The 25,544-nt window shown below is 33.1% G+C and overlaps 2 protein-coding genes across 7 annotated transcripts; one reads left to right on the top strand and one right to left on the bottom strand.

Moving 5' to 3' along the window:
- Nucleotides 1-277: 277 nt before the first annotated feature.
- On the top strand, nucleotides 278-1,992 carry LOC111403503 (arogenate dehydratase/prephenate dehydratase 6, chloroplastic-like). The gene has a single exon (XM_023032036.1). The coding sequence runs from the start codon at nucleotides 520-522 to the stop codon at nucleotides 1,783-1,785; it is 1,266 nt and encodes a 421-aa protein (XP_022887804.1). The 5' UTR covers nucleotides 278-519; the 3' UTR covers nucleotides 1,786-1,992.
- Nucleotides 1,993-5,933: 3,941 nt separating this feature from the next.
- Nucleotides 5,934-15,135, bottom strand: LOC111403502 (splicing factor U2af large subunit B). Of its 6 annotated transcripts, none has more exons than XM_023032030.1 (14): nucleotides 15,035-15,135; nucleotides 13,345-13,467; nucleotides 12,125-12,384; nucleotides 11,660-11,779; nucleotides 10,755-10,828; nucleotides 10,063-10,133; nucleotides 9,936-9,980; nucleotides 9,784-9,843; nucleotides 9,322-9,382; nucleotides 9,132-9,244; nucleotides 8,412-8,858; nucleotides 7,097-7,232; nucleotides 6,828-6,895; nucleotides 5,934-6,395 (listed from the first exon to the last, which is right to left on the bottom strand). In XM_023032030.1, the coding sequence occupies exons 2-14, from the start codon at nucleotides 13,459-13,461 to the stop codon at nucleotides 6,258-6,260; spliced, it is 1,710 nt and encodes a 569-aa protein (XP_022887798.1). In that variant the 5' UTR covers nucleotides 13,462-13,467; nucleotides 15,035-15,135; the 3' UTR covers nucleotides 5,934-6,257. The 6 variants fall into 6 exon arrangements, with proteins under 6 accessions (XP_022887798.1, XP_022887799.1, XP_022887800.1 ...); XM_023032031.1 differs by having other exon boundaries at nucleotides 11,660-11,773; nucleotides 15,035-15,134; XM_023032032.1 differs by lacking the exons at nucleotides 13,345-13,467; nucleotides 15,035-15,135 and adding an exon at nucleotides 10,343-10,467 and having other exon boundaries at nucleotides 11,660-11,773; nucleotides 12,125-12,142.
- Nucleotides 15,136-25,544: the final 10,409 nt, after the last annotated feature.

Here is a 25,544-nt window from a genome sequence, read left to right as displayed (position 1 = left end):
AAAATTAATAAAACAAAATTTTAGCTGAAAAAAAGTGGGCCTAGGACATGTAGGTCTGCCGCCACCTCCCTCCGTCGCGCATGGACCGCCGATAGGTCTAAACAGAGTAAATAGTAATCATCATTGTAACATTTATAACTATTGCATGTATATTATTCACCTTATCGAATGAGCCACTATAGACTAATTTTGTAAGCAATATTAGATTATATTAAATTGTACAAGAAATTATAATCCACGTTACCAAAATGTTTATTATAAGATACACTGTATTTTTCTATGTGTTTGTATATGTACGCAAAATTGAAACAAAATGAAGAGTTAGGTGTGAGATTGACCATGTAAGCACGCGTCGTTCCTTCTTCATAACGCATCCTAATCTTTTCCAATATAAAACCCCCAGATTCTCATTCATTTCTCTCTCAGCTTACAGGAAAACTGCAAGCTTTAAATTCATTTCATTTTAGTCCTTGTGTAAATTATATATTTAATTCAATTAGATCCCTGAAAGTATAAATCATGCAATCCCTCAATCCTCCGTGGGGTAGTATTGACAAGTCTATAGTCCGGATAGCGGCGCCACCGGGTCGTGGATTGGTCCACCACCGGTCCAGCCCCAGTCGACTCTCCGTCAAATGCGTCGACTCAGCCAATGCTGGCGGAACTCCTCACGAATGGCAGAGCTGCTGCGCCATCCTGGCCAGTAAAGTTACATCCCTGCAACAGGATAGTAAGAATCATTACACAGGAGTTGCCGGAGTTGCCTCCGTGAATGACGACAAGACTCTGGAACTCGTTCCTGTAAATGGAGCTAGAGCTGGAGCTAAATCTTCCTTGGCTCTTCCCAAGCCGCTGAGCTTAGCCAACTTCTCAGCGACGCCGGTGCACGGCTCGCAGCTCCGGGTTGCGTACCGGGGCGTTCCGGGTGCTTACAGCGAAACCGCCGCCGGAAAGGCGTATCCCAAATGCGAAGCCATACCATGTGACCAATTCGAAATCGCTTTCCAAGCGGTGGAGCATTATATCGCCGATAGAGCCGTGATTCCGGTGGAGAATTCACACGGCGGCTCTATTCACCGGAATTACGACCTCCTCCTTCGCCACCGTCTCCCCATAGTCGGCGAGGTTCAGCTCCCCGTTCACCACTGCCTCGTCGCACTCCCTGGCGTCCGAATCGAACACCTCACTCGAATCATAAGCCACCCACAAGCGCTCTCCCAGTGCGAAAATACACTCACTAAATTAGGCCTCAAAGCCGCCCGTGAAGCATTTGAAGACACCGCCGGAGCGGCGGAGTACATAGCCACCAACAACCTCCGTGACACAGCGGCAATCGCCTCTTCACGCGCCGCTGAATTATACGGCCTCCAGATCCTGGCTAACGGAATCCAAGACGATTCAAGTAATTTCACGAGATTCGTAGTCCTATCACGAGAACCCATAATTCCTCGCTCAGATCGGCCATTCAAAACAAGCATCGCGTTCGCACAGGAAAAGGGTACGAACACTCTGTTCAAGGTTCTATCCTCCTTCGCTTTTCGCAATATCAATCTGATGAAAATAGAATCGAGGCCGCACCGGTATCTGCCAGTCAAGGTGGCGGACGGCGGCGCCAAGCACTTTGAGTACATGTTCTATGTAGATTTTGAGGCATCAATGGCGGAGGAGAGGGCGCAAAACGCCATGGCTGAAGTTCAAGAGTTCACGTATTTCTTGAGAGTTCTAGGGAGTTATCCCATGGATATGACTCCATGGAAACCTGCCAATGCCATAGAAGAATCATAAAAACTTCACAGAAAATAGATACTGCAATGATTTGAATTGTATCATAATTTCTATTTCTGTTTCGTTTGAGTAATTATTTCTTGACGGAACGGCTCGAATGATGGTTAAATATGTAGTTGATAACCTTGAAATTTGTGGCAAATTAGATGTAACTTGTGAGGAATGATTTTCCAATTTCATAATAAATTTTTCATTTTTCATTTTTCATTTTACAACTTTCACAATGCAAGGTTAGCAAAGGCCCAAAGGGTTGAGCCGCGCAATTATTCAAGCTTGGACTGCTTCGTTGATCCTTTGGTCGACCCATTGGCTCTGTCTGGCCCTGTTCAAGCCTTCATATTTTATTTAAAAAATGAAATTTATAATATATTACAACCTTTAAAAGTATAAATTGTTTGCTACAATATTACTTTTCATCGCACATTCAAACAATAAAATATTTTATACACAAATCAATAAAAAAAATTTACTTTTTAATCACACATTCTCCAAAAAATACTATTCAAAATTCTTTAATTTTCAAATAATGGGTGTTGAGAATTATTTTTAAACGATTCTAATCCTACTAAAATTTGATAATTCCAATGATACCTTACTTTTCTTGTTTTTCAATATGTAATAAATACTACAAAATCATTGTCATGTATGGATTTCATGTTATTAATTTTCAATTAATGTATTAATTTTTGATTTGATGAATCTTGATTTACATGAATCTAGAGTTATTATAGATAAATTTATTTCTATTCACGTATCTAAAAATTTAATGTGTTTAAATTCATGCATTAGGAATTAATCTTTATGTACCAAATGTAGTATGAAAAAGTTGCTCATTTGTAATATTTCATCATCACAAAAAATGAATTATATTGTCGTCCCTCCAGAAGTTTTGTCCATTCGTCGTAAAAGGAGGTCGACGGGGAGGAAAACAGCATCGTTCAATCTAGGAGTATATAAGTTGTGACGACATTTGGATTTATCCAGATGACGAATCGTGGGGAAAGTCATTACTCCTCAAAATTAGTCAAGCAAAACTCGAACACTTGAGCCAAAAATAAATAAAAAATTGAATTCATAAAAGTTGAGTTTTGATAGTACAATTTTCTTCTCTTAAATTTTATTTTTTTTAAGGTTCGTTTGAGATTCATCAAATCCTCCTAACAAATTTATATCAAATATTACTTTTACAGTACTTAGAAAATATTTCAAAATAACGTACAATGTACATTCAACTCTAACTAGTTCATAAAAAAAGTTATACACTTCACAAACGGTAATAAATACATCCTCAACATATTTAGTATAAATTACCTCCAGCCTTCTAAATATATAGCAAACGATATTTTGTCCTAGAGATTGTGCATGCCAAATAAAATAAAATAAAGAGAAGAAAAAACTGAAAAAATGAAACGGAAATTATCTATAGCGTGTTCTCCAAGTTGTGGTTCCATAGGAAACGTCTAAAGATTTCACCAAGTTGGGGTTCTATAAGAAATGTGTAATGAGATAGTAACTTCCAACAACTCCACCAATGACCTTATTTTAATGGAGTACAAAATTGACATGGTCGTCAAATTTTAAAAAGGCTTTTTTGACTAAAAATATTGCACCACCACCTATTGACTTCAAAAGAATAGACCTTAGCCTCCCGGGACTTAGTTCAGTGGTGCAAAAAATAGGAGTGAGGTTATCTCACGCCTTGCTGGCAGCCGTAGTATGGAAGTTCGATTCCTGAAACATGGAATTGGACTCTTTGTAGGCGCAGTGTACAGGCAGCTCTTGTTCCCTGACATGTTGGGGCACATCCCGTGATTTACCTCCCTCACAAAACTCTAGGGACGGGACGGTGGGGGATCTCAAGGTTGGGGTTCAACCTTTTTTTTAAGAAAAGACCTTCCACAAAGTATCTAGATGTAAAATATATAATAAATAGTACATAATTTGTCTGATTCTCAACCTTGAGAGTCGACAGGAGGAAAGATTTTTTATTTTTTATTTTTTTGTCTAAAATTACAGTGGAATTATTTGTAAGCTCAGCACTTTACATATTGTGTACGTGTTCTAGAATGCTAACAGGAAGAGCTTATTCGAAATAGAAGAGAATAATAAAAACGAAAAGTTGTGGAATATTTTTATGAACCACCGTTTTGGACGACATGTCTATAATGGTGATTGTATTCTTCTCCCTCAAATAATCTCCAAGCAACATCTTTCAATGCGTTACAGTATCGAACATGATTTTCTGACTTTTGTGGTCAATATTTCAATTCCCTCAACCTTGGGGAATCAATAGCAAAACAAGACAATCAAATCGAAGGACGAGTCAAAAGAAGAGGAATGAAATAAATACCACAATATACACAAAAAGAAAAAAAATATTAGATGAATGAGCGATACAACCAAATAATAGAAGCTGATACTAATTAGTTCATCACAAATTGCTATGATATTATGTTAAACAAATTTGACAAAAATATACATGACAGTATATAAAGGGTAAATCACTAAATTCAGAAGTTATGAACAGGAAAGAGACAAAACTAACTTTAATAAAGAAATAAATAACAATAATAGCAATACATACTGCATACATTTCTCACCTTCAAGAAAAATCCATTTCACCTAAAAAAAACTACAACTGTACGATGATTATATATGCATGCGTGATAGAACTATTCATTAAATTGATGACGATTAGTCATTTGAATCAATTCAAATGACTACACGTGTCCGTGAAATTCAAGTTTTATTTTTAATTTATTTCTCTTACTTTTTACCAAAATTTAATTTTTAGTGCTTCTGTAAAAGTAATTCATTTATATTATTATTTTATTTTTGTTTGGGGAGAAATGTGTAGTTGAAAAGTAGAGAAAAGTTATGAAAAATATGAAAGATATTTTTTTAGAATGTGATTGAAGAAAAGAGTAGGGGAAAACTAATTTTGAAATAATCAATTTCAAACAAGGATTAATCTCTCTCACTTTTATCTGAAACTATACGAATACCCTAAAACTTTTTCTGTTAAACTAAAATTCCAACAACTAATTCGAGTGGAAATTTTTCTCCGCAAGAATTTACACATCAATGTGGTTGAGGTTTGCAATAGAAAAATAAAAAGGTAATCTTGACCAACTTCTTTATCAAAGAGGAACTCTCTTAGAGAGCGAGACTTATTTATTATTTATTAAAAATGGGGAGTGAGGTGGGAGCAATGCAGAAGATTGGTTGGTCCACTCCCAAAAATTGAATTTTCCAATTCAGTCCCCCTATGTGATATTAAGTCCTCGATTGATTTTGCTACAAAATAAAATTTTGGATAGAATTTGGTAAATGTTAATACGTGATTGAAAATTGACTTGATTGTTAGATTTAAATTTTTATCATTGGGCTAAGTTTGTTTATTGAAGATATGCAAAATCGATCTTTTAAGTCCGAGATGAGTCAAATGAGGGATCTAGAGTAAAAAGGTAAGATGGAATGATGTTAAACGAATCACACAAAAAAAAAAAAGATTAATAATAATAATAATAATAATAATAATAATAATAATAATAAATCTAAGTGTTTGAATTGAATTTAAAACAAATTCCAAATAATTGAATTGTCTCAAAATTGTTTCCCCTAGAATTGTAAATTATGGTGTTTGATTTGTTAAATTTTCCACGTGAAAAATGTTGAAATAAAAGTATTTTTTTATGCTCATTTAACTTTGTTTTACATGAAAATTGTCAATTAAAATAATGAATTTTAATTATATCGGGGATGAAATTTGTTTCCATTGACAGAAAAAAAATTCAAAAAAATCATCTATCTTTTAGTGTTCATTTAACTTTGTTTTACATGAAAAATTCTGATTAAAGAGAAATATTTTTTATAACAATTCTTAAAATTTGTTTTAATAAAAAAAATTCGAAAAAAATAAAATAAAATCGCTACAGTGCTCGAAAAACGAATTCTCACCAATATGGTGAGCTCACCAATATGACGAGAATTCAAATTCAAGAAAAAGATGGAAAATGCTGACGTAACGGCCAAAGGTGGAATCAATCAAACAGGCCAAAAGTAGAAATTGAAATTCTTTTTCCATTTTCCCTAAAAAATAAAGGGCTATCAAACATGCCCTAACATCTCACCTATTTGGTACAGGCTAATACAAAATACCAAACATGCATTAAGAGATCTATTTTACATTGCTCTATCCCGTTCAGTCAAACATACACTAAGAATGCTATTGTACGCATATGAGAGATTCTTTTACTGTTTGTTAAAGTAAAACACCATGCTCAAGCCCAGCAGGAATGATACTTTATTTGCTTTGATCGACACTTTAAAACACCCAACCCGACGGAAACTACAAGCTATGTCCATAGAAAAATAAAAACAGTGCAAGTCCTGTAGACTTAACATCAAACATCCAGACCTCATTTGAGCTTTAATAACACCTGTTTAACGTACGGTACAGCGCCAAACGATTAGCCATCATAAACTCCCTCAGAAAACTTATTCTCGGGATAAAACACTGCCTCGACTTGATTTCCACCGAACTTTCTACCGTTAAGTCCTTGTCGAGCTTTTGTAGCACTTTCAATGTCTCCATACTCCAAGAAGACCTACATGAAAGAAGATTAATACAGGCTTGACCATGGTCAAACCCCAAAGAGCGACTTGGTACAAGCATGTTTGGCTCAGCTTAAAAGTAGTAAAACTTATGTTTGAACAGTTAGTTTTTCATGCTTTCAAATAAGAAAAGTTACTAGAGTCAAAACAAGTATTTATTTAACCTTTACCAATAAAATACATTATTTATTTAGCTAAATATACTCGTAGAGCATGTTTGGCTAACCTGAGGAAAGAATAAAGAGTCACTTCTGTTACGAAACATATTGTGAATATGTAGTTTTTTCTTGTGTTGAGTAAAAAGAAAAAAGGGTAGAGTTAAAAGTAACTCACCGTGGTATCAAAAATAAAAACTAATTTTCAATTTTGACGAATTATACAAAATCTCACATTGAAATCACTCCAGTACAAACACTTAAACCAACCTTTCCAACACCTGGTGTCGGTTCACCATTAGGATTTGGGCGCGGGATGACAATATTCACCAAAGTACCTGCAAAAAATAATACCAAGATACAAATTAGTAGGATTCCTTGAAGTACCCATTAGGATGAAATGAAAGGGGCTGTGGTCCTATGAAGGAGGCTTTCTATATGTTAGGACAATTAGCAAAAAATATTAATAGGAAGATCAACAATGCAGAATGTGAAAATTCGCAAGTCGTGAAGTTCAAGAGGTAAGTTGAAGCATTTACCAAATTTTCCACATTCAGTTCTCATGTCTTCCAGTATATCTTCATAGTCCTCGTCATCCTTGAGCTCGTCTTCTGTCACAACTTGTGTTAGGCACAAAACCTTCGTTGCTAGTGCTCCAGGTTGCAACATGAATCTCTGCAAAAGAAATAGAGAAAAACCGATATATTCAAGGGCCAATAGTTTCCAACTGAAATAAATATAATAATTCCAGGCGAGAAACGAAATCCGTCAGAAAACAAAATTAAGCCCCTGTTTGGGCCCCATTTTTTAGAAATGAAAATTAGCGGAATGGTATTTTTTTGAAATATGAGTGGTTGAAAAAGAAGGAAAAGTTTTCGATTTACGTGCAATATTATTTTATGGAAGATTGTGTGGTTGAAAATAGGAGAGAAAAATGGAATAGAATTTAATAGGGGCCAAACAAGGGCTAAGAATAATATATCAGCAATAAGTAAATCCAAGCCATTAGGTACTGCAAACAGATATATTTGATCCACTTAAATGGCATAATGTACTCGCATACAACTTCTTGCTCGTTATAAACTCCTGTTTCTACGAATATTAAGCCAGAGTTGTCTGATTGTCAGCGCAGCAAAACCCCAAAAACCTTTAATTAGATAATTTGCTGACTTGGGGCATGCCGAAATCATTAGAGATTGTGATGCAGCACCAATAGAAATAACCAATGGAGAATGAGAAAACCAATCAGTAGGAAGAAGAAATTAGAGGAAGGGATGGCAGAAGAAGAAAACGTTAGAAGAAGAACTGGGAAGAGAGAAATTTAGCCGTAGGTTTAAATAGTAAAAAACGAAAACCCTAACTAAAGTGGGCTTGGGATAATAATATAAGCCAAATTACATAAATAAGGTCCACAAAACAAAATAAGGTTGAACTAGAAATAAAAATAGATGATGTCCTCATCAGATTGAGGACTGGCTGCAACTTACTTTACTTCCATTCTTCCAGGTCATTTCTTTATGCTAAAGTTCAAAGGTTATATAGCTGTTCAAACAAACAATGAAATATACCGGCATTTCAGTGGAGTGAAGTAATTTAGCTGTACAAACAAACAACGAGATTGACTAGCAGTTCAGTGGAGGTTTCACTCCACAAGACAATGTTTCTGTCAAAGAACTTCAGGGGAACAAATAGGCATCTTATCAGAAATTTCACGACTCATTAAAACTTACCCGTGAAGATAATATAATGTGGTGTTTAGTGAAGAATCCCTCAAATCTTTATATTTATGGATCTTAAAGATGGTAGCACATTATGAGGCTTAAAACATATCAGGGAAAAATGGGGTTTCCTTACCTGCAGTGCAATTTGTTGCTGAGCGTGCAATAACACGCTCTCTTGCTCAGGTTTAGGTTGTGTTGTACCTTGGTTAGCACGCCTAACTGTAAGTGTTTTATCACCCATTTTTATCCCATTAAGAGCTGCACATGCAATATCTGTAACAGACAAATCCTGGTAAACACAAAATGCATATCCTTTAGAGTTTCCAGTTTCTCTGTCTTTCACTAGATCAAAGCCTCGAAGGGGTCCAAAGGATTCCAGCAGCTCCCTGATCTGTGCTTCTGTGAAATAATATGGCAAACCACCCACAAAAATACGGTCTGGACCCTCGAGTCCACCAGCAGACCCAGGTGTCAACCCAACAGCTGCAAGGTTCAGATTGGGATTAGGCTGGCTAGGGCCAAGAGTAGCAGCCAGCGATGGGTTGTAATCACTGGGTCTTCTGACCTTAACTGGTGCACCCTGGACAAGAAAGTAATTAAAACAGTGAGTATAAGTTTGATTGATGTAATAAAGAGATATCAACGACAAGGTTAAAAATGACACAAAGCCTAAAACTTCAAAGGACGTGTCATTACGTAAAGCTAAATGATGCTTATGAAGTACAGGGTACATCATAAAATTATACGCACTGAAGAGAAATTGAAGGAGCAATTAACTTCTACATTTTATCAAATGCAGTAAAATAAAGACTTCAGCAATCTTCGTGAATTTTACAAAAGGATAGATATATACCTCAAAAATAATGCCATCCAAGGCCATTGCATTACTGGCCTCTTCCACAGATCTCATTTCCACAAAAGCAAATTTCTTTTCGTGGTTAATATAAACATTCACTACAGCATCTCCTGAAATCACATCGGATAGATTCTACATCTCTTCAAAATGATAAATACCAAGAATTTATAATTGCATGTTGACTAACCAGGACCAGCAGTGTTTCCTCCGATGGCGGACATAACATGACTAAAATAGGTAGCCACAGACTGCCACAGAAGCAAAGATAGCCAACAGAAAAAATAAAATTACGAGTAAGATGGGATAGCAGAGCATGAAACAAGGTCACTGACATGCAAAATGAAACTAAACAAGAGTTGCAAATTCTGCTGTTAAAATGGCTTTCAGAACTCATGGATCTACATAATGGTCAACTCAATTGCATAGTAGCAGAATACAAGAAAAGCAGCCTTCTTTTTAAAGAAAATACAAAATACATTTGAAAAAAGTCTGAAGTGCTAAAAATGCAAAAGTTATTTATGATTAAGCACTTAGATGTTAATAATAAATTGTGTTAATGCTAAATATATCATGTATGACACCATCCTCACCTGTAAGTTATATCCAATTAAATGGGACAACAAAATTTAATAAGATGGAGCATTACTACCTGTTCATTAGCAGTGGGGGGAAGTCCACCAACATAGACTCGCCGGGCATGCCTAGTAGCCTGAAAAATGCAACATTTAAAGTAAAGGACTATTCCATTAACAGAAGGTAATTTATATGCAACAACTATATTAAATCAATAGAAAAAACAACCTGCTGCGTCATTGCCTGCACAGGCATAACAGGAAGAGCTCCGAACTGCAAAAAAAACACAATATTCATTTCTAGAAGCTCAATCAATAAAAGTTAGTGTCAATAAAAAGTATAGAAATAGAGAAACCTGTCCAGATGCCATAGGGAACATGTTGGGGAACATTCCAGGAATTGGTGGGGTGATTCCAGGCATCTGACCTGTGAAAGTTAAACCAAGTTACATTTCACGACATATCGTAGGTGCCTCATCTTGATATTGAAAGATACAAACTAGATTTAAAGTTTTATTTAATAAAAGATTCCTCCGCTTATATTTTAGGAAAATCCTATCATCTTGCAATGAAAACGAACTAGAATGGAAACGGCTGCATATTCAACTACTGGAGAAAAATGCTTGTAAAAACTACCAAACATGCAAATCCTGGTTGAAGATGGACAAGACCTGTATTGATTCTTCCTTGAACATAAAAGCTACAGAAGTCGGCTCACGCCCATTGTCATCACAGTGGGGCTAGTAGCCCAACATTGCCTTCTTAGAACATAACATATGACATACAAAACAAACAAAGAAACACCAAACACAACAAGAAACCAAAAATCCTCTCAGTTTCAGAATTATTTCACAAAGAAAATAATTAATAGAAAAACAGAACCACCAACTAGGGACCAGAACTCTATATTGTGGCATGTGCACTGAAGAATCGAGTTCGCTTACCAAAATGAAACCAATGTATTTTGATACGAACTTTGCACTATGTCAAAAGAAAAAAAAAATAGTCATTATAATAATTGAACTGTAAAATAATTATTGGGCTGTACCTGTAGCAGCAGTAGCAGCAACATTGGGAAGCATTGCAGCAGGAGGTGCCATGTCAAAACCACTAATCCTTTTGCTGTTGAAGTAGCTTAATTAATACCAAGGAAAGGTCAAATTGCCAAAACCATTCAGACAATAAGAACGATGAATTATAAAAAGCACAATACTAATTATGGAGTGATATTATACATCAAACCACCATATCTTGTTTATATTTGCAGGTGGTAAACAGAAAAATAGAAGAGCAATGAGCTGGATATCCAGTCAGAAAAATCAGACAATAATAGAAATTTCCATTGCTTTCAATTTAATAGAGATGTTTACTTCCTAACACGGTCCGTTAGATGTGATTTTCAAATTTATCTCCTTTCGGCTTTCTGTTCCAGATTTTTAGCCGAATTATAACCGTTATACAATTGTGTGTGTATCAATGGGTTATGTTTGACTTAATTCAGTGAAATTACCAATTTGCCCCTCCACATAAAACAGTCTTTGATTAAATAATGGCAATTCCAGTATTTTGAAAACCAGTCTTTGATTAAATAATGGCAACTTCAGTATTTTGCTAGGTGTGCAGTCAGCATTTTCTGCACAATTGAACCTCACTGACCTTTTAAACGGTCCAAATATTTAATAAAAGTTGGCCAAAATGGCTCCCAGACGCAGCCTTAATAACAATCTCAACAATCAGGCTGTGAAAAGATAAAGCAGTAACCATCTTTTCCAAGATGTTATTCATCAGAAAAGCATCAATATACAGTTTAAGGCAATAAAAGAACTAGTTTGATGGATACACGAACCAGTTTGTGATGTTTACTTAAATAAATGGAACGACTTCCATGGTAAGGGCGCCTGAGCATGGGCTTACAGTTTTACAGTAAAACAGAAAGTTACTGTCACGGGTTACCTTTTCGAGCGAGAACGAGATCGTGACCTTGATCTGTGCTCAGATCTAGCTTTCGATCGAGATCTAGATCTGTGTTTGTGCCTTTCCTCTCTATCTCTATCGTGTTCTCTGTGCCTGCAACTATAAGAAATCAAAAATAAGAAAACTAATACCTAGAGAATAACTGCCTCAACAAATAGTAAAATGATCAGCACTCAGCAAGATGACTTGAGAAACGATAATATAGAATGGAGGCAAGTACAAAGACAAATGGTCATTAGCTCACACGGACTACTACAAATTGCTTTCCATGAAACAGCAAGTTCCAAGGTCGGCGTATGAGTAACTTCCTACCTGAGACTTTAGAGGGCTAAAAGCACACCCTTTGAAGTCACAATCTGAGACGAATGATAAATGTAAACACATAATATGTGCCTGAGACCACCAGTGTAATAATTAAACGTAGGTGTACAGAAGATTCCTCACCTGTCATAGTCTCGGCTTCTGTAGTAATCATCATCATCCCTATCTTTGGTCCTCTCTCTATCCCTCCTCTCACTCCGATCCCTATGGCGATCTCTGTGGTGACGATCATGATCCTTGTCTCGATCCCTCTCCCTCTCTCTATCCCTATGCCTATCCCTGTCCCTGTCCCTTTCTCTTTCTCTGTCTCTGTCCTTCTCCTTCTCACGGTCCCTGTCTCTGTCACGGTCTTTATCACGTGCTTTTTCCTTTTCCCTGGAGGACTGAAAACGCATAATAACAACAAAGATTTAGCACACAAATATCAGACAAGAAATCTAATTTTAACCAGCCAAATATCTATTTCTACTACATATTGGGAGAGCCATACAAGAAAAACAAGAGTATAATCACACACACCACCATTTGTAGCTAAAAAGCTATATTTTATATACCATCACATCAGTCCCCAGGACTAGGAGCATGTTTATTACCTTAGATTTGGAGCATAAAATCAGTAGTTGTCCCGAATAGATTAAATTTGAATTGAATTTTTTTCTATTCTCAATATTGAATTCTTAAATTCCATGCTGCCAAAAATATGAGATTAACTTTTAAATACATCCTCGATAACATCAAAAACAGGTGTTAGTACACTGTAAGATTTCAAAAATGTTGAACAAAATATAGTATACCGCTAATGTAAATTTTTTTTTTTTTTTTTTTTTTTTTTGAAAATTCAGAAGAGAATAGTGAATCCACCCCTAAATTTAATTTTTTTTTTTTTTTTTTTTTTTGCTGAAAAATTCAGAAGAGAATAGTGAATCCAGACTATAGTTATATTGTAATCCATTCATTTTCAACCTCCCTCTCAGTATTAAATTTAGCGTGGCATGCAGTGTGCTAGTAGTAGTGTTAACTTTATTATTGTGAAGCTAGACTGAAGGGGCTACAACTCCTGTCCACATACACTAGGTGGCATGCAACTCAAACTCGATATTCCTACTTTGGTTTTTCTTGAAGTTCTATAACAATCCCTGAGCATTAAAAACATATTAACAGTTGATCAGTTGAATAGGCTTTAATTGTTCGGCCAAACAATTAACACTTATTCTTCTCATTGTGTTAGCTTCTCAATATGGTTCAATTAAAATGTTCCCAGTAAAACATCATGGACCAATGTCTTTCCTTCTTAAAACAGAATGCTCATCATCAAGTTCAATTGTATCACTCTTTCCGCTGACCTGTTTGGAACCTGAATTTGATGTCACTGTATGAGCTTGTTGCTGCAACCCTGCTGCTTCCGGTGAATCAGCAGATGGTTGGGAATGATAGTTCTCTTCAATTTCAAAATTTGACATCTGGAACTAAAGGGGGAAAAAAAAACAGTTCAGTAAATAACTAATGAGATGGTTGTGAAGCATTTGTGAAATAGTCCATTTACAGAACCAAACCGAAGAACTAAAAATTATGAATTATGAAAAAGTCAATTTGAAAATTGTCAGCATGTTAAGTAAACATCACTAACAGCAAGTTAATTGTGCTTCATAGAAATTAGAGATTGGTTTTTAAGAAAGAAGAATTCAGAATTAGAATCAAATGAAGAACAGAGGCACAGCTGTTAGGAAAATACATATACGAATTCCAGGCTCAGAAATTTTGCTAGAATGTGAGCTTGTGGGAAGGAGAGAACGATGAGAATTGAATATGTATGGAAGAGAATGTAGAAGATGCCAAGCATGTATGGGTTGGCTTCTAAGTTTACTTATAAAGAGAAATAAAAGATACTTACATTATGATTTAAGTACTGACTTTTTTATAAATACCAATCTGAATATCTGTTTTATGAAAAGAACTGATTGAAAAATAATATGGTCATACAAGTTACTAAAATCACGTTGTAATCTTTTTTAGCATTCTAAATAAATAACTGATTTACTATTGACAGGTGGTACATGGAAACTTCTTCCAGTTTTTAACACCCAAACCATGATATAAAATAAGTTGATAAAGCAAAAAAATCACATTTATAAAATTAGAAACCAGTGGTAAATGCACAATACAAAATAGAAAGGGAATGCCGTGTAAAGGGAAGGTCATTCCACGCAGAACGGGATTCACCCTGCTATTATAACAAATTCATTGTGGTATATAGTCTACCAAACAAAAATGTTCATGGATTCATCCACAAAAGGTATATTACTAGAATAGGCTAGCTCCTACATATTCACCCTACCTCAAAAAACTCATGCTACAATTTGATTCTGCAAGTGACCATCCAATAAACAACAATAGGAAACAAATTAATTCAATGTGTATCCTCTATCAAACAACATCAGAATCGACTCTACTTGCTTTACTCATTTATTTTCCCATATGCAAACTCATACACTCCATTGCCGCTGCTTGTAATAAAGCTTCAATAACGAAAGCAAAATTTTTATCTATTAATATTCACTATCACTCAAGCTAAAGACCAGTTGAACCAGATTTTGTGCAATAATAAAATAAACTATTTATTTTAATGTATCTTATCTACAAGCAGATATTACTAGAAACACGATTTTCATGTCAGCAAACTCATCTGAAACAAAGAAATTCTATGTCTAACCACATAGAAATTATGGACATTACTTTCTTTGCTCCTGGATTTTCAAGTTTGCAAACTTAATTCACTCCATTGCTGCTGCTTGTGAATTTAAATTTTCGATATATTCTATTATCTATTAATATTCACTATCACCCAAAGTCTTAAACTAAATATTAGTTGAACCAAAATTTGTGCAAAAAAATATATAAAAATTAATCCCATATACAAGAAAATATTACTTGAAACAGTGTGGATGAAAAACAAAATGACGAAAAACAAAGAAATCCGAAAATGAAAAAAGTACGATATTATCTACATTTATACGCAAAGAGAAGAGAAATTACCGTCACACGCAGCGACCAGCTTTCACAAGCTAGGGTTTCTTAAAAACGCGAAGATGGAGAGAGTTCGAAGGATTAAAATCGATCTACTTTTGTAAACAGTTAGGTCAGTTAGGGTTATAAAAACGTATTTATTTTTCAATATTTTCTCTTTGGCAATTACTCCGATAACCGACTACCCAACCAAAAAATTTCAAAAACAATATAGAGCCGGACCAAAGCCCCGATGAAAAAGCCCATTTGGGACCATTATTTCCGGGTCGGTTCCCAAAAATAAAGTAGAGTATAAAATTTAAAAGTCCGTTTGATTGTAAAGATGAAATTTAAGTGGAAAAAAATAAATTTTAAGGAATTGAATTGTCTAAAAATTACTTTTCTGTAAATTGTAAATTATTATGTTTGATTAGTATAATTTTCCACGTGAAAAATATTGAAATAAAAGTTCTTTTGTGTTCGTTTGGCGTTGTTTTACATGAAAATTGTCAAATAAAGAGATAGATTTTACTGGTATTGAGGATGGAATTTGTTTCCATTGCCAAAAAAATTTCAAGAAAATCATCTATTTTTTGGTATTCGTGTGGTTTTATTTTACATGAAAATTGTCAATTAAAGGAAAACATTTTTTTATAATAATTCTTATAATTTTTTTCAATTGTCAACAAAAAAAATAAACAAAAAGAAAATTGCTATAGTAGATCGCCAAAATATGGAAAAAGTCTACGTGACATGAAAATGTGGAAAATGAATTCCAATGAAAATTTTCTCAATCAAACACCCAAAAAATAGAAAGTTGAAATTCCAATTCCATTTTCCATGAAATTCCACTCCTATCAAACACACCCTAAGAATTTAACCCCTTTAGAGAGACAATTTTTAAAGCAGAGAGTTGTTTTAGATCTTTGAAATTCAATGTCCTACTGTTTAGATTTTTCAAACCATATTTGATTTTATTACTCATGCACCTCTAAAAATATAAATATTAATTAAAAATTATGAAAAACAATAAATGTTAATTTATTATTTATTTATTTTTTGAAAAGCAAAATAAAGAGTTAAAACTTAAAAATAAATAGTTTCTTGAACTGTGTCAAAAATTTTAAATTTTAAGATGTATTCTATTATGTTCAAAATGTTCTTTATAAATAAAATAATATGTGAAGATACTCGGCGCATAGCTTAACATCTAACTAGTAAATAAATGAAACTAGCTAAAAGTGAAATTAACCTCATCTAGAGGTGTCAACGAATTGAAACTCGAGGCTCGAGGTTTTTTTGTCCGAGCCGAGCAAAAGCCCAACTAAAAAATCGAGGCTCGGCTCGAGCTTTTGGGTCGGGCCTTATCGACCTGAGCCGGGCATATTTTTATTTTTATTTTTCCATGAAGGCAGCAAGCTGCTTTAATTACTTATTTTTTCAAGCCGACCCATGAACCACAAGTGCCTGATCCCGAGCCTCGAGTCAAGTCAACTCAGACTTTTTTCGAGTCGAGCCAAGCGAGCCAATTTGCCTTCTCTAACCTCGTCAATAATCTATCACGCATGTAGATAGTCTTGAAATGGGAAACGTTCTTGAACAATCTTATCCCACGATGCTTGTAATCTCATTTTGTCAAAAATAGATATGTTTAAAATTAATTTTTCTCTATCAGTGAATTAAAGTACTCAATGCCTACATACGTAAGAAACTATTATTCATGTTTGGTTTTCGTTAAAAATCAAATTTTCAACAGATTTTGATAAAAAAAAAATCATGAAATATAATTGAAAATTTGATAAAAATTGTAGATCCTATAAAATCTTTGGTTGATAATAAATTTTAAAAATTTTGAACCAAACAAGCACTATAAATTAAGGATGTCAAGTAAATGACTAATGCACACCTTCATTTGAATTCTCCTCCAGTCTTGTAATTTCCAAATTGAAAAAACCAAATCTTCCTGCCCCAATTTCCCAGTAGTTGATTAGAAATATAACTCAAGGTGAATATTGCTAACCACTCAAAAAAAAAATAAAAAATCAATAAATAAAAAATCAATAAGTAAATTGTACATCTTTAAAGATGACAATATTTAATATATTTTTAATGAGCCATTTAATAAATCATTTTGTTGATGAGATTTTTAAGACAGAAGTTTTGTTATCGTAAACCTACAGACATATTTGTATTGTCAAACTTAAGTCAGCAACAAAATTGTATAATATCAACGATAAATTCTACATTTGAATATTTGTTTTTAACGAGATACATACTTTTTGTTATAAATATATATCTCGATTATCCTTTTGTCTTATATAATGATTTAAAAATGAAATTAAATACATTCTGCATTGCGAATCTCTCCAAAGACTGAATAAAAACATGGTGACGACTTGGTATATAACAACAAACAATATATTTAATCATGATTTATTTGAGTGTTAGATTCTTATTGTTAGTCATAGTTTATTTGAAACTGTATTTATTTAAATATTTATAAACAACTCACAACATCGTTGCTTGGACATTGAGCTGAAAAATTGACAAACGGATCGGGTCAAGATCATGTGACACGAGCGCAATTGACCCAGTCAAAGTAACGTCAACCAGTGATTTTGATAAGCTCATTGGCCCGATTAATCGTTTAGTGATGGAGTTTTAAAAAATAGGAAAATTTCATAAGTAAGAGATTAAGTATAGCACATTTTAAAATTAAAAAAACAAGTTTCAAATTTTAAAAATCAGATTTTTATTAAATTTTATTTATGATTTAATTAATTAAATATATTTAAGTCACAAATCTATACAATTTGGTCACAAATTAACGATTAGTTAATCACTTATTATTATTTTTTTTTATCACAAATCAGAAATTTGTGTCACAAGTTATTTTAAGGTTACAATTCAAAAGTTTTATAGGTCATAATTTATTCACCAGTCACAAATTAAAAAATTTATAAGTTACGATTTATTTATTGGTTACAAATCACAAATATTATAAATCATAACTTATTATATAGTCACAAATTATCAAATTATTGGTAACAGATTAACAATTTTTTAGGTAACACATTATTTTTTAATCACAATTTATCTTTTTATTGGTTACATATTTCTTATTGGTCATAGGTTAACCAATTTAATGGTCATAATCTACCAAATAATTTGTGACCACCGCTAACACTTGTGACCACCACCACTACCCAATCCAACCCAACTACAAGACTATAAATCCCGCCTACAACAAAAGCACCAACCTAGCCACAAAATCCAAGTCCTTATCCAATACGCTTCTCACTCACCGACCAACAATACTTGTATCCTCAACCGTCACCTCCAAATTCCACCACCACCTCTACATCACTGATCGTCATCGATCACCACGCTCCAACTCGATCACCCAATCGTCCTTTCACCGTCTCACGTCACCATTGACTTTTCTTCTCCAACTGCAGCATACACAACCCAACTCTATCTGTCGAACAAGTTTCCACTACACACCACTCATCACAGCACCGCACTACCATCGAAAAATCCCCAAACTCGACCTCATCGCGTTGCCGCCACCACCAATGCATGTTCCAACATTCACCAACACAACCACCTTAAATCAACCATTTCCTTGGCCTCTACCAAAAAACAACCAGCACCACCAACATCACCATCACCATCACCTCAAAGCACCGCAACACCACCTCTACAACTGCGCACAACCAATAAAACCTCAACCCAAAGTTTTCAACACCGAATAGTGATAATATCTTGACCAGATTTTCCCCAAATTTTTCGATGTGAGCGGCCGCAATCGCGATCAAATCTTGACCAAAATTTCCCCAAATTTTTCGGTGTGAGCAGCCACTGCGCAGTGCCAATCACACCGCAGGTAGCTACGACGCGTCACTGAAGCAGTGAAATTTGTAGTGACCTCCAATGAAAGTTTTCCAATTGTCGGGATATTGAAAAGAGATAGAAAGATGTTAGAGAGGAGAATATGGGCTGAAATCACATTTTGCTATAAAAAAAATTTATTAGGGTTTTGAATGGGTTTTGATTTTTGTCATTTCTCACTATTAAAACCACCAACACTTTGTTGTCATTTTTTTATAAGTTATATGTAACTCATTAATCATTGACTGGTTTTTAAAAACTAGTCGCTATCACGTGCATTGCATGAATTTTGTATTTATCTTATTTTTATTAGTGTATGAATTTTAGTTTTTTTAGAAAGTTTTTGAAGCAATATCTAAAAATATTTTCATGATATAAGAAAATAATTGTAAATTATTTTTACAATTGTATAGCAGTATGTTATCTAGAAAAAATATGCTTGTATATTTCGTGCTTAAATAAGAAATATACAAACTATTTTATTTGTATTCGTTGATAGTATTGATATGATTGAATTGAATGTGAAGATTATATTTCTAAATTTTGGGTAATTCAATATTGTAAAATTGAAAAAAAACTCTCCGCACAGTGCGGAGAGAGTTGAATCAAGTGTGGAGTAAAAATAAAAAAAGGTGCGAAGAAAAAAAACTCTTCGCATAGTGCTTAGAATTGAACCATGTGCGGAGGGTTGGCAAACTCTTCGCACAGTGCGGAGTAAAAAAAATCTCTCTGCACAGTACAGAGGGCAAAAAAACTCTCTGAATTGTTCAGAGAGAGTTAATCTCTTCGCATAGTGTGGGGAGTTGATCCGCAATGGTGTGGACCAACTCTCCGCACAGTGCGTAGAGAGTTAAATCATGTGCGGAGTAAAAAAAGTACGGAGAGAATTGAACCATGTGCGGAGAGTTGGCAAACTCTTCGTACAGTGCGGAGAGATGACAAACCAACTCTCCGCACAGTACAGAGAGAAAAAAAACTTTTCACATAGTGCAGAGTTGTTTTCAAATTCCTTAATTATAAGTCAAATTCAACGATTGTAAAATTTTCGTATATACAACGAAACAGAGTCGAAAAACATGGCTCAAAATCAACTATTTCTTCTTTAAATTCCAGTCATAGCTCAATTTCTGAGCATGCAAATCATATTTATGGTATTGGAAATGAGCTTTCTCATGATTCATATAATGAAACAATATGTGAGTTGTGCAAAGAAGAGGATATTGACAGTACCATGGCATTGCTTTCACAAATGGAGGTTCTAGGGTATCACCCAAATTTAATATTTTACACTTGCTTGATAACAGCTCTTGGACATTAGAAGCGGATACAATTTTTAATGAAATTATACTTTCGGGTTGTAGGCCAAGAATTAAAGTATTCAATGCATTGCTCAAAAGTTGTTTGAGAAAATGCCTCTTGGAACTTGCATATAAAGTCTCGAGAGTTTTTGTTTTTCTTTTCACACTGTCTGGAGAGATAGTTTGTCATCTTTCTGCACTTTGTGGAGTCTTTTTTTACTCATGTGCGGAGATTTTTTTTTATCTCATGGAGTTTATATATACTAAAATTATTATTATTTTTTTTATATTATTGGTATGATGTGTGTGTGGACCATAAACAAAACTTTTCATAAAATGCAAAAAATAAAAACGCATAATAAATCTTCTTATTACACTAATAAAATTACAATAATTTTTTTTTACAAATAACATATAAAAATTATTTTTATCTTCAACAAAAAAACACATTTAAACATTAGTAATTTCATAACCACTTTTTTCTTTTAATTCTTGGAAATACAATTCTAAAAAAGGAAACAATATTGAATTACAACATTTAATACTTAAAAAATTCAATATTAAATAAATTTTATACATTTATAACAAATTATAAATCCATATATACAGCTTACCGTATTTGCAGGCAACTTACCGTATATACAACTTACCGTATATGCTGCTTACCTATTTGCAGCTTACCGTATTTGCAAACAACTTACCGTATATGCTGCCTACCGTATTTGCAAACAACTTACTATATTTTCACCTTACCATATTTGCAGCTTACCGTATATACTGTCTATCGTATTTGCAACTTACCGTATATTCTGCCTACCATATTGCAGTTTACTGTATTTTTATATACCGATTTTTGTACTTACAAATACCAAGAATGCAGAATACTGTACATTCACTTATCAAACCAAATTTCAAAAAAAAAATTTCAAATTTTTATTTTTTCAACATAAGTATAAAATAAATATTAAATATATATGAAGCACAAAATATAAATGCATATGAATAGGGTGTTCAATCTTTAATTTTTCAATATTGAATTACACAAAATTTAGAAATATAATTTTCACATTCAACTCAATCATATCAATACTATCAAAGAATACAAGCAAAATAATTTGTATAATCACGTATATTTCTTATTTAAGTATAAAATATAAAAGTATATTTTTTCTAGATGACACAATACTGTTATGTAATTGTAAAAATAATTTGCAATTATTTTTTTATACCATGGAAATATTTCTAGATATTACTTCAAAAAATTTTCAAAAAACTAAAATTCATACACTAATAAAAGTACAATATATGCAAAATTCGTGCAACGCACGTAACAGTCACTGTACGGAGAGTTTTTTTTAAACTTCGTATTGTACAGAGAGTTTGCCAACTCTCCGCACTGTGCGACTTTTTTTTTTGTATTTTTTACTCTGCACTCTACAGAGAGTCCGCACAGAATGCCATATTTCTGAACTGTGCAGAAAGTTTTTTTTACGCACTGTACAGAGAGTTTGCTAACTCTCCGCACGTGGTTTGCTAACTCTCCGCACTTGGTTTGCCATCTTTCCGTACTGTATGGAGAGTTTATTTTTTATTTTTTTTTAAAACTCATGTGCAAAGAGTTTTTTTCTCATGACAGTTTATATTTACTAAATAATATTATTTTTTTAATGTTAGTGACATGATGTGTGGAAGAATATTTGTTTGACATAATTATTTTTTTAATACTAGTGGGATGATGTGTGGAAGAACATTTGTTTGACATAAATAAAATGAAAAATAAAAAATGACATCATGCATAGTAAAATTGAATTCATTTACTATTGTATGAATAGTAGACCTTCCTTACCCTTTTTATTAGAAGTTAGATATTTTGAAAATAATAGTCCAAAACAAGTTCATTTTGGAATGCTAAATAAATTTATTTATTTATTTTATAGATTTGTTAAGTATAAGAAAATTTGTTTTTAATTAAGAAAAATTAAATATTTAATACACATGATTTTCTATCGATAAATAATAAATGATATGTACTTAGCAAAAATGAAAATAATATAAATTTCTAATATAAAATACAAAATAATAAAATAAAAGACTAAGTATTATCAATAATAAAGAGTTCACAAAATCAACCATTTAAATATATAAAAATAATAAATGACAAATAACTTAAAAACTTTAATTTTATTTAAAAGAGAAAATTTTAAGCTGTAAATTTTTTTTTAAAACAACATCCCACTAGTCCGACCACTAACTCGCCAGTTCAACAGTAATACAGTGATCTGATACCTTAGCTATGTCAATACCCGAATAAGATCTAACAACTTTGTAATGCATTGATTTATTATTTTTATTGTTGTTGTTGCATATACTACTAATTAATGGTTAACACAAGCAAATAACGAAGTACATTTGATTTGTTTGATATGATAGAAATGAGTTGGGGATGGCAAGTGATTAGTTTGGGTTGGTCCTAAACATACCTTCCTTGTCAAATATTTTTGGTAGATAGGACAGGATTTAAATGTCAATTCACTCGTCTTTTTAAATAATTATTTATTTTTAAAGTATGATGTAAACTAAAAAACTTAAAAATTATAACAAAAGAAGTCGAGCGAGTTCGGAGAATTCCACGTGGAGGTCATGTTCCACATCCTCATCCCATTTACTATTAGCGGTGGGGATTTTCCGTTCCAATTGGGATGAGACAACACGGGATGAGTCAAGATGGAATTTATTTTTCATCTCTAAAATGAGCCAAATGACGCTAAAACTTAGAATTGTTGGAATTGGTTCAAATAATTAACCAAAAATTGGAAAGGTGTGTAAAAGTGAAAAATGAAAAGGTGTGACTACATGTCAATTTCGACCAAATATTCGGACTTGATCCGATGGTCAAATTACAAAAGTAAATAGACCAACTTATTCTACTCGTCGAGTAGATCGTCGTGGTATGTTAGGAATCTTGAAACCAATTTCGAATGAATGAGAAATTGCAAGTCAAAGTTGGAAGAAATGAAGTATTGCAACTTTTCGAAATGATGCAGGTTTTGGCCAAGTGTTGCAACTTTTTGAAAGGATGCATGTTTTGGCCCACACGACTTCATTTGCACCCTTTCTACATCTATAAATAGAACCCTATGAACATGATTTTGAGTACACCAATTGCATTGAGCATTTATTCTCCTCTTGCAATTCTCTCCTTTCTAATTCCATAGCATTTTCATGTATTTCCTTGGTAGAGAGGGAATTGCGTTCAAGTTCATTGGTCGAAACCATTTGGAGTGCTCCTATGGCTTGACGTGGTCGTTGTATCTTGGAAGATGATTGTCAAAAAATCGTTAGCACCGATGCGGGCAAATTCATCTAAGGACCAAGTGTCAAACACTTGCCTCGACCAAAAATTCATCACTTGCATCTTTCTTCCTACAGTTTTTTGATTTCTTTTTATTATATTTTGATTTCGGGAAATGATTAACATTGTTTACATGTTTATGTTGCAATGTTCGATCAAAAAAATAATTTGCTTTCATTCAAAAATTGAAAAGGATGAATCAATATCCATGCATTCAGATTCGGTAACTTTTATGTTTTGCTTCTCAAATCTTATTTCGATAAGTCGAAATTACGTTCCTCACGCAAATAATCGATATGCTTTTGTGAATATAATATGCATGTAATCGGTGTAAATTTTCTCAACAATCTTAAGATGAATTTTCGTATGTATATTATATTTTATTTGCAATTGAAATCAAGATATTGCATGAATAAAATCATAAGACAGAATTTTGACGTATAATGATTCTAGTAAATGTGTTCTATTACAACATTTTAATTAGAGAAATTCATGTGTAATGAATCTGTATATTATAACAGAATCAATAGTGATCCTATAACTTGAAATCATTCATTTATTTGTTGAATTCATTACAATATATTTTCAAGTTGATTTGTGGACAAACAATCTGATATTATTCAATCATGTACCATATAATGTAGATTCTGGTTTTGACCCATTAGAAGAAATTCTAATATTTAGAGATTAGAGTGGAAAATCTCAAATTGGTGCTCCAGATTATATGAATTATGTCTCAAGTGTCCACGCCATCCATTTGTTCAGTAAATGATGCAAGTGGAGTATTATTTATTGCACATGGTTGCAATTGTTAATCAATATATATGATTGTTAATACGTGTCTTTTCATAAATTAGTCAAGGACCATGAAGTTGGTTTATTTTGAAAAAATGCATGTGATTTTTAAGGCAATTTATTAAATGGTGACTCTTTTATTTTCTAAATGCATTTTCAAATCCTATTTCGTTAATATGGCGTGATCCATTCGGAATTGTGTGACATGATTTTATTTGTCTTGGTATATAAAGTGACAACAAAATATGGAAAAGCGTGGACCTCTTCCACGAGACATTTTATAGAATAAACTTATACAAATGAATGTATAAATATTTGAAATATATGTTGCTATTCCTACACTTTGTCCATGATGAATTGGATATCGTTAAAATCGACTTGAGTCCAATAATGAATGGATGGAAATAAGGAAATTATTCCTAACCATTAGACATATAAGGATGCCAATTATTTGATGAAAGTATATGAACTTTCATGAGATTCCTTTGATTGGAATATGAAAATGGCATGGTAAATTAGTTAGTTAAAATTTCATATTTTATTGAATTTATACTAACTTTGACTATGATGATAGCCTCAATTAATTTGATAAAATTAAGTGAGATGATTTAAGTGAATATCATTATTTAGTAATGAGAATTAAGTTACTTAATTATTTGAAATTTCAGAAAATTGTGTAAAATATTATTAAATATTTTACGACCAATTTAAATGAAAATGTGCGTCATTTCATATGAAAAATCATGACTTTTGATATAATTATTTTCCAATGAGTATGTCTCTTCATAGAGATTAATGCAAGAGGTGTGTCCTTTTATAGGATTGTGTTTTTTGAGAACACAACTTTTCAACTTATGGTTGATTCGTTTGTTCAAGTTTGAATATAATGAATAAGGTGAATATGTACCTTATTATTTGACATGAAATGAAACTATCATGTGAAATGTCACAAATGTGATAAGTTTCATATGTTTGAAGAAGTTGCAATGCTTAGCCCTCTTTATTGTTGAATTTGACTTCAATCATGAAACTAATTAAGTTGATATATGTTTTGAAAGCATTATTGGTCCATGTGATGGCCTTGATTTAATTTGGATGATCAAAATTAATTAGATTGAAGTACGTTACATGCAAGTTGGCGACCACTACTTTGAAAGTACTTAAACTTTCACGAAGCACTTGATATGGATATTATCTAAGAGAT

Source organism: Olea europaea, chromosome 11, assembly GCF_002742605.1.
Source record: "Olea europaea var. sylvestris chromosome 11, O_europaea_v1, whole genome shotgun sequence".
Lineage (NCBI taxonomy): Eukaryota > Viridiplantae > Streptophyta > Magnoliopsida > Lamiales > Oleaceae > Olea > Olea europaea.
Note: the sequence above shows the minus strand (reverse complement) of the source record. Positions and strands in the feature narration are given on the sequence as shown.

Excerpts from the sequence above, each read along its gene's own strand:
- LOC111403503 (XM_023032036.1), top strand. The coding sequence starts at position 520 with ATGCAATCCCTCAATCCTCCGTGGGGTAGTATTGACAAGTCTATAGTC.
- LOC111403502 (XM_023032030.1), bottom strand. The coding sequence starts at position 13,461 with ATGTCAAATTTTGAAATTGAAGAGAACTATCATTCCCAACCATCTGCT. Across the intron at positions 9,383-9,783 it reads CCCCCACTGCTAATGAACAG|TCTGTGGCTACCTATTTTAG; the intron begins GTAGTAATGCTC and ends CTTCTGTGGCAG. Across the intron at positions 6,896-7,096 it reads AACTGAATGTGGAAAATTTG|GTACTTTGGTGAATATTGTC; the intron begins GTAAATGCTTCA and ends TATTTTTTGCAG.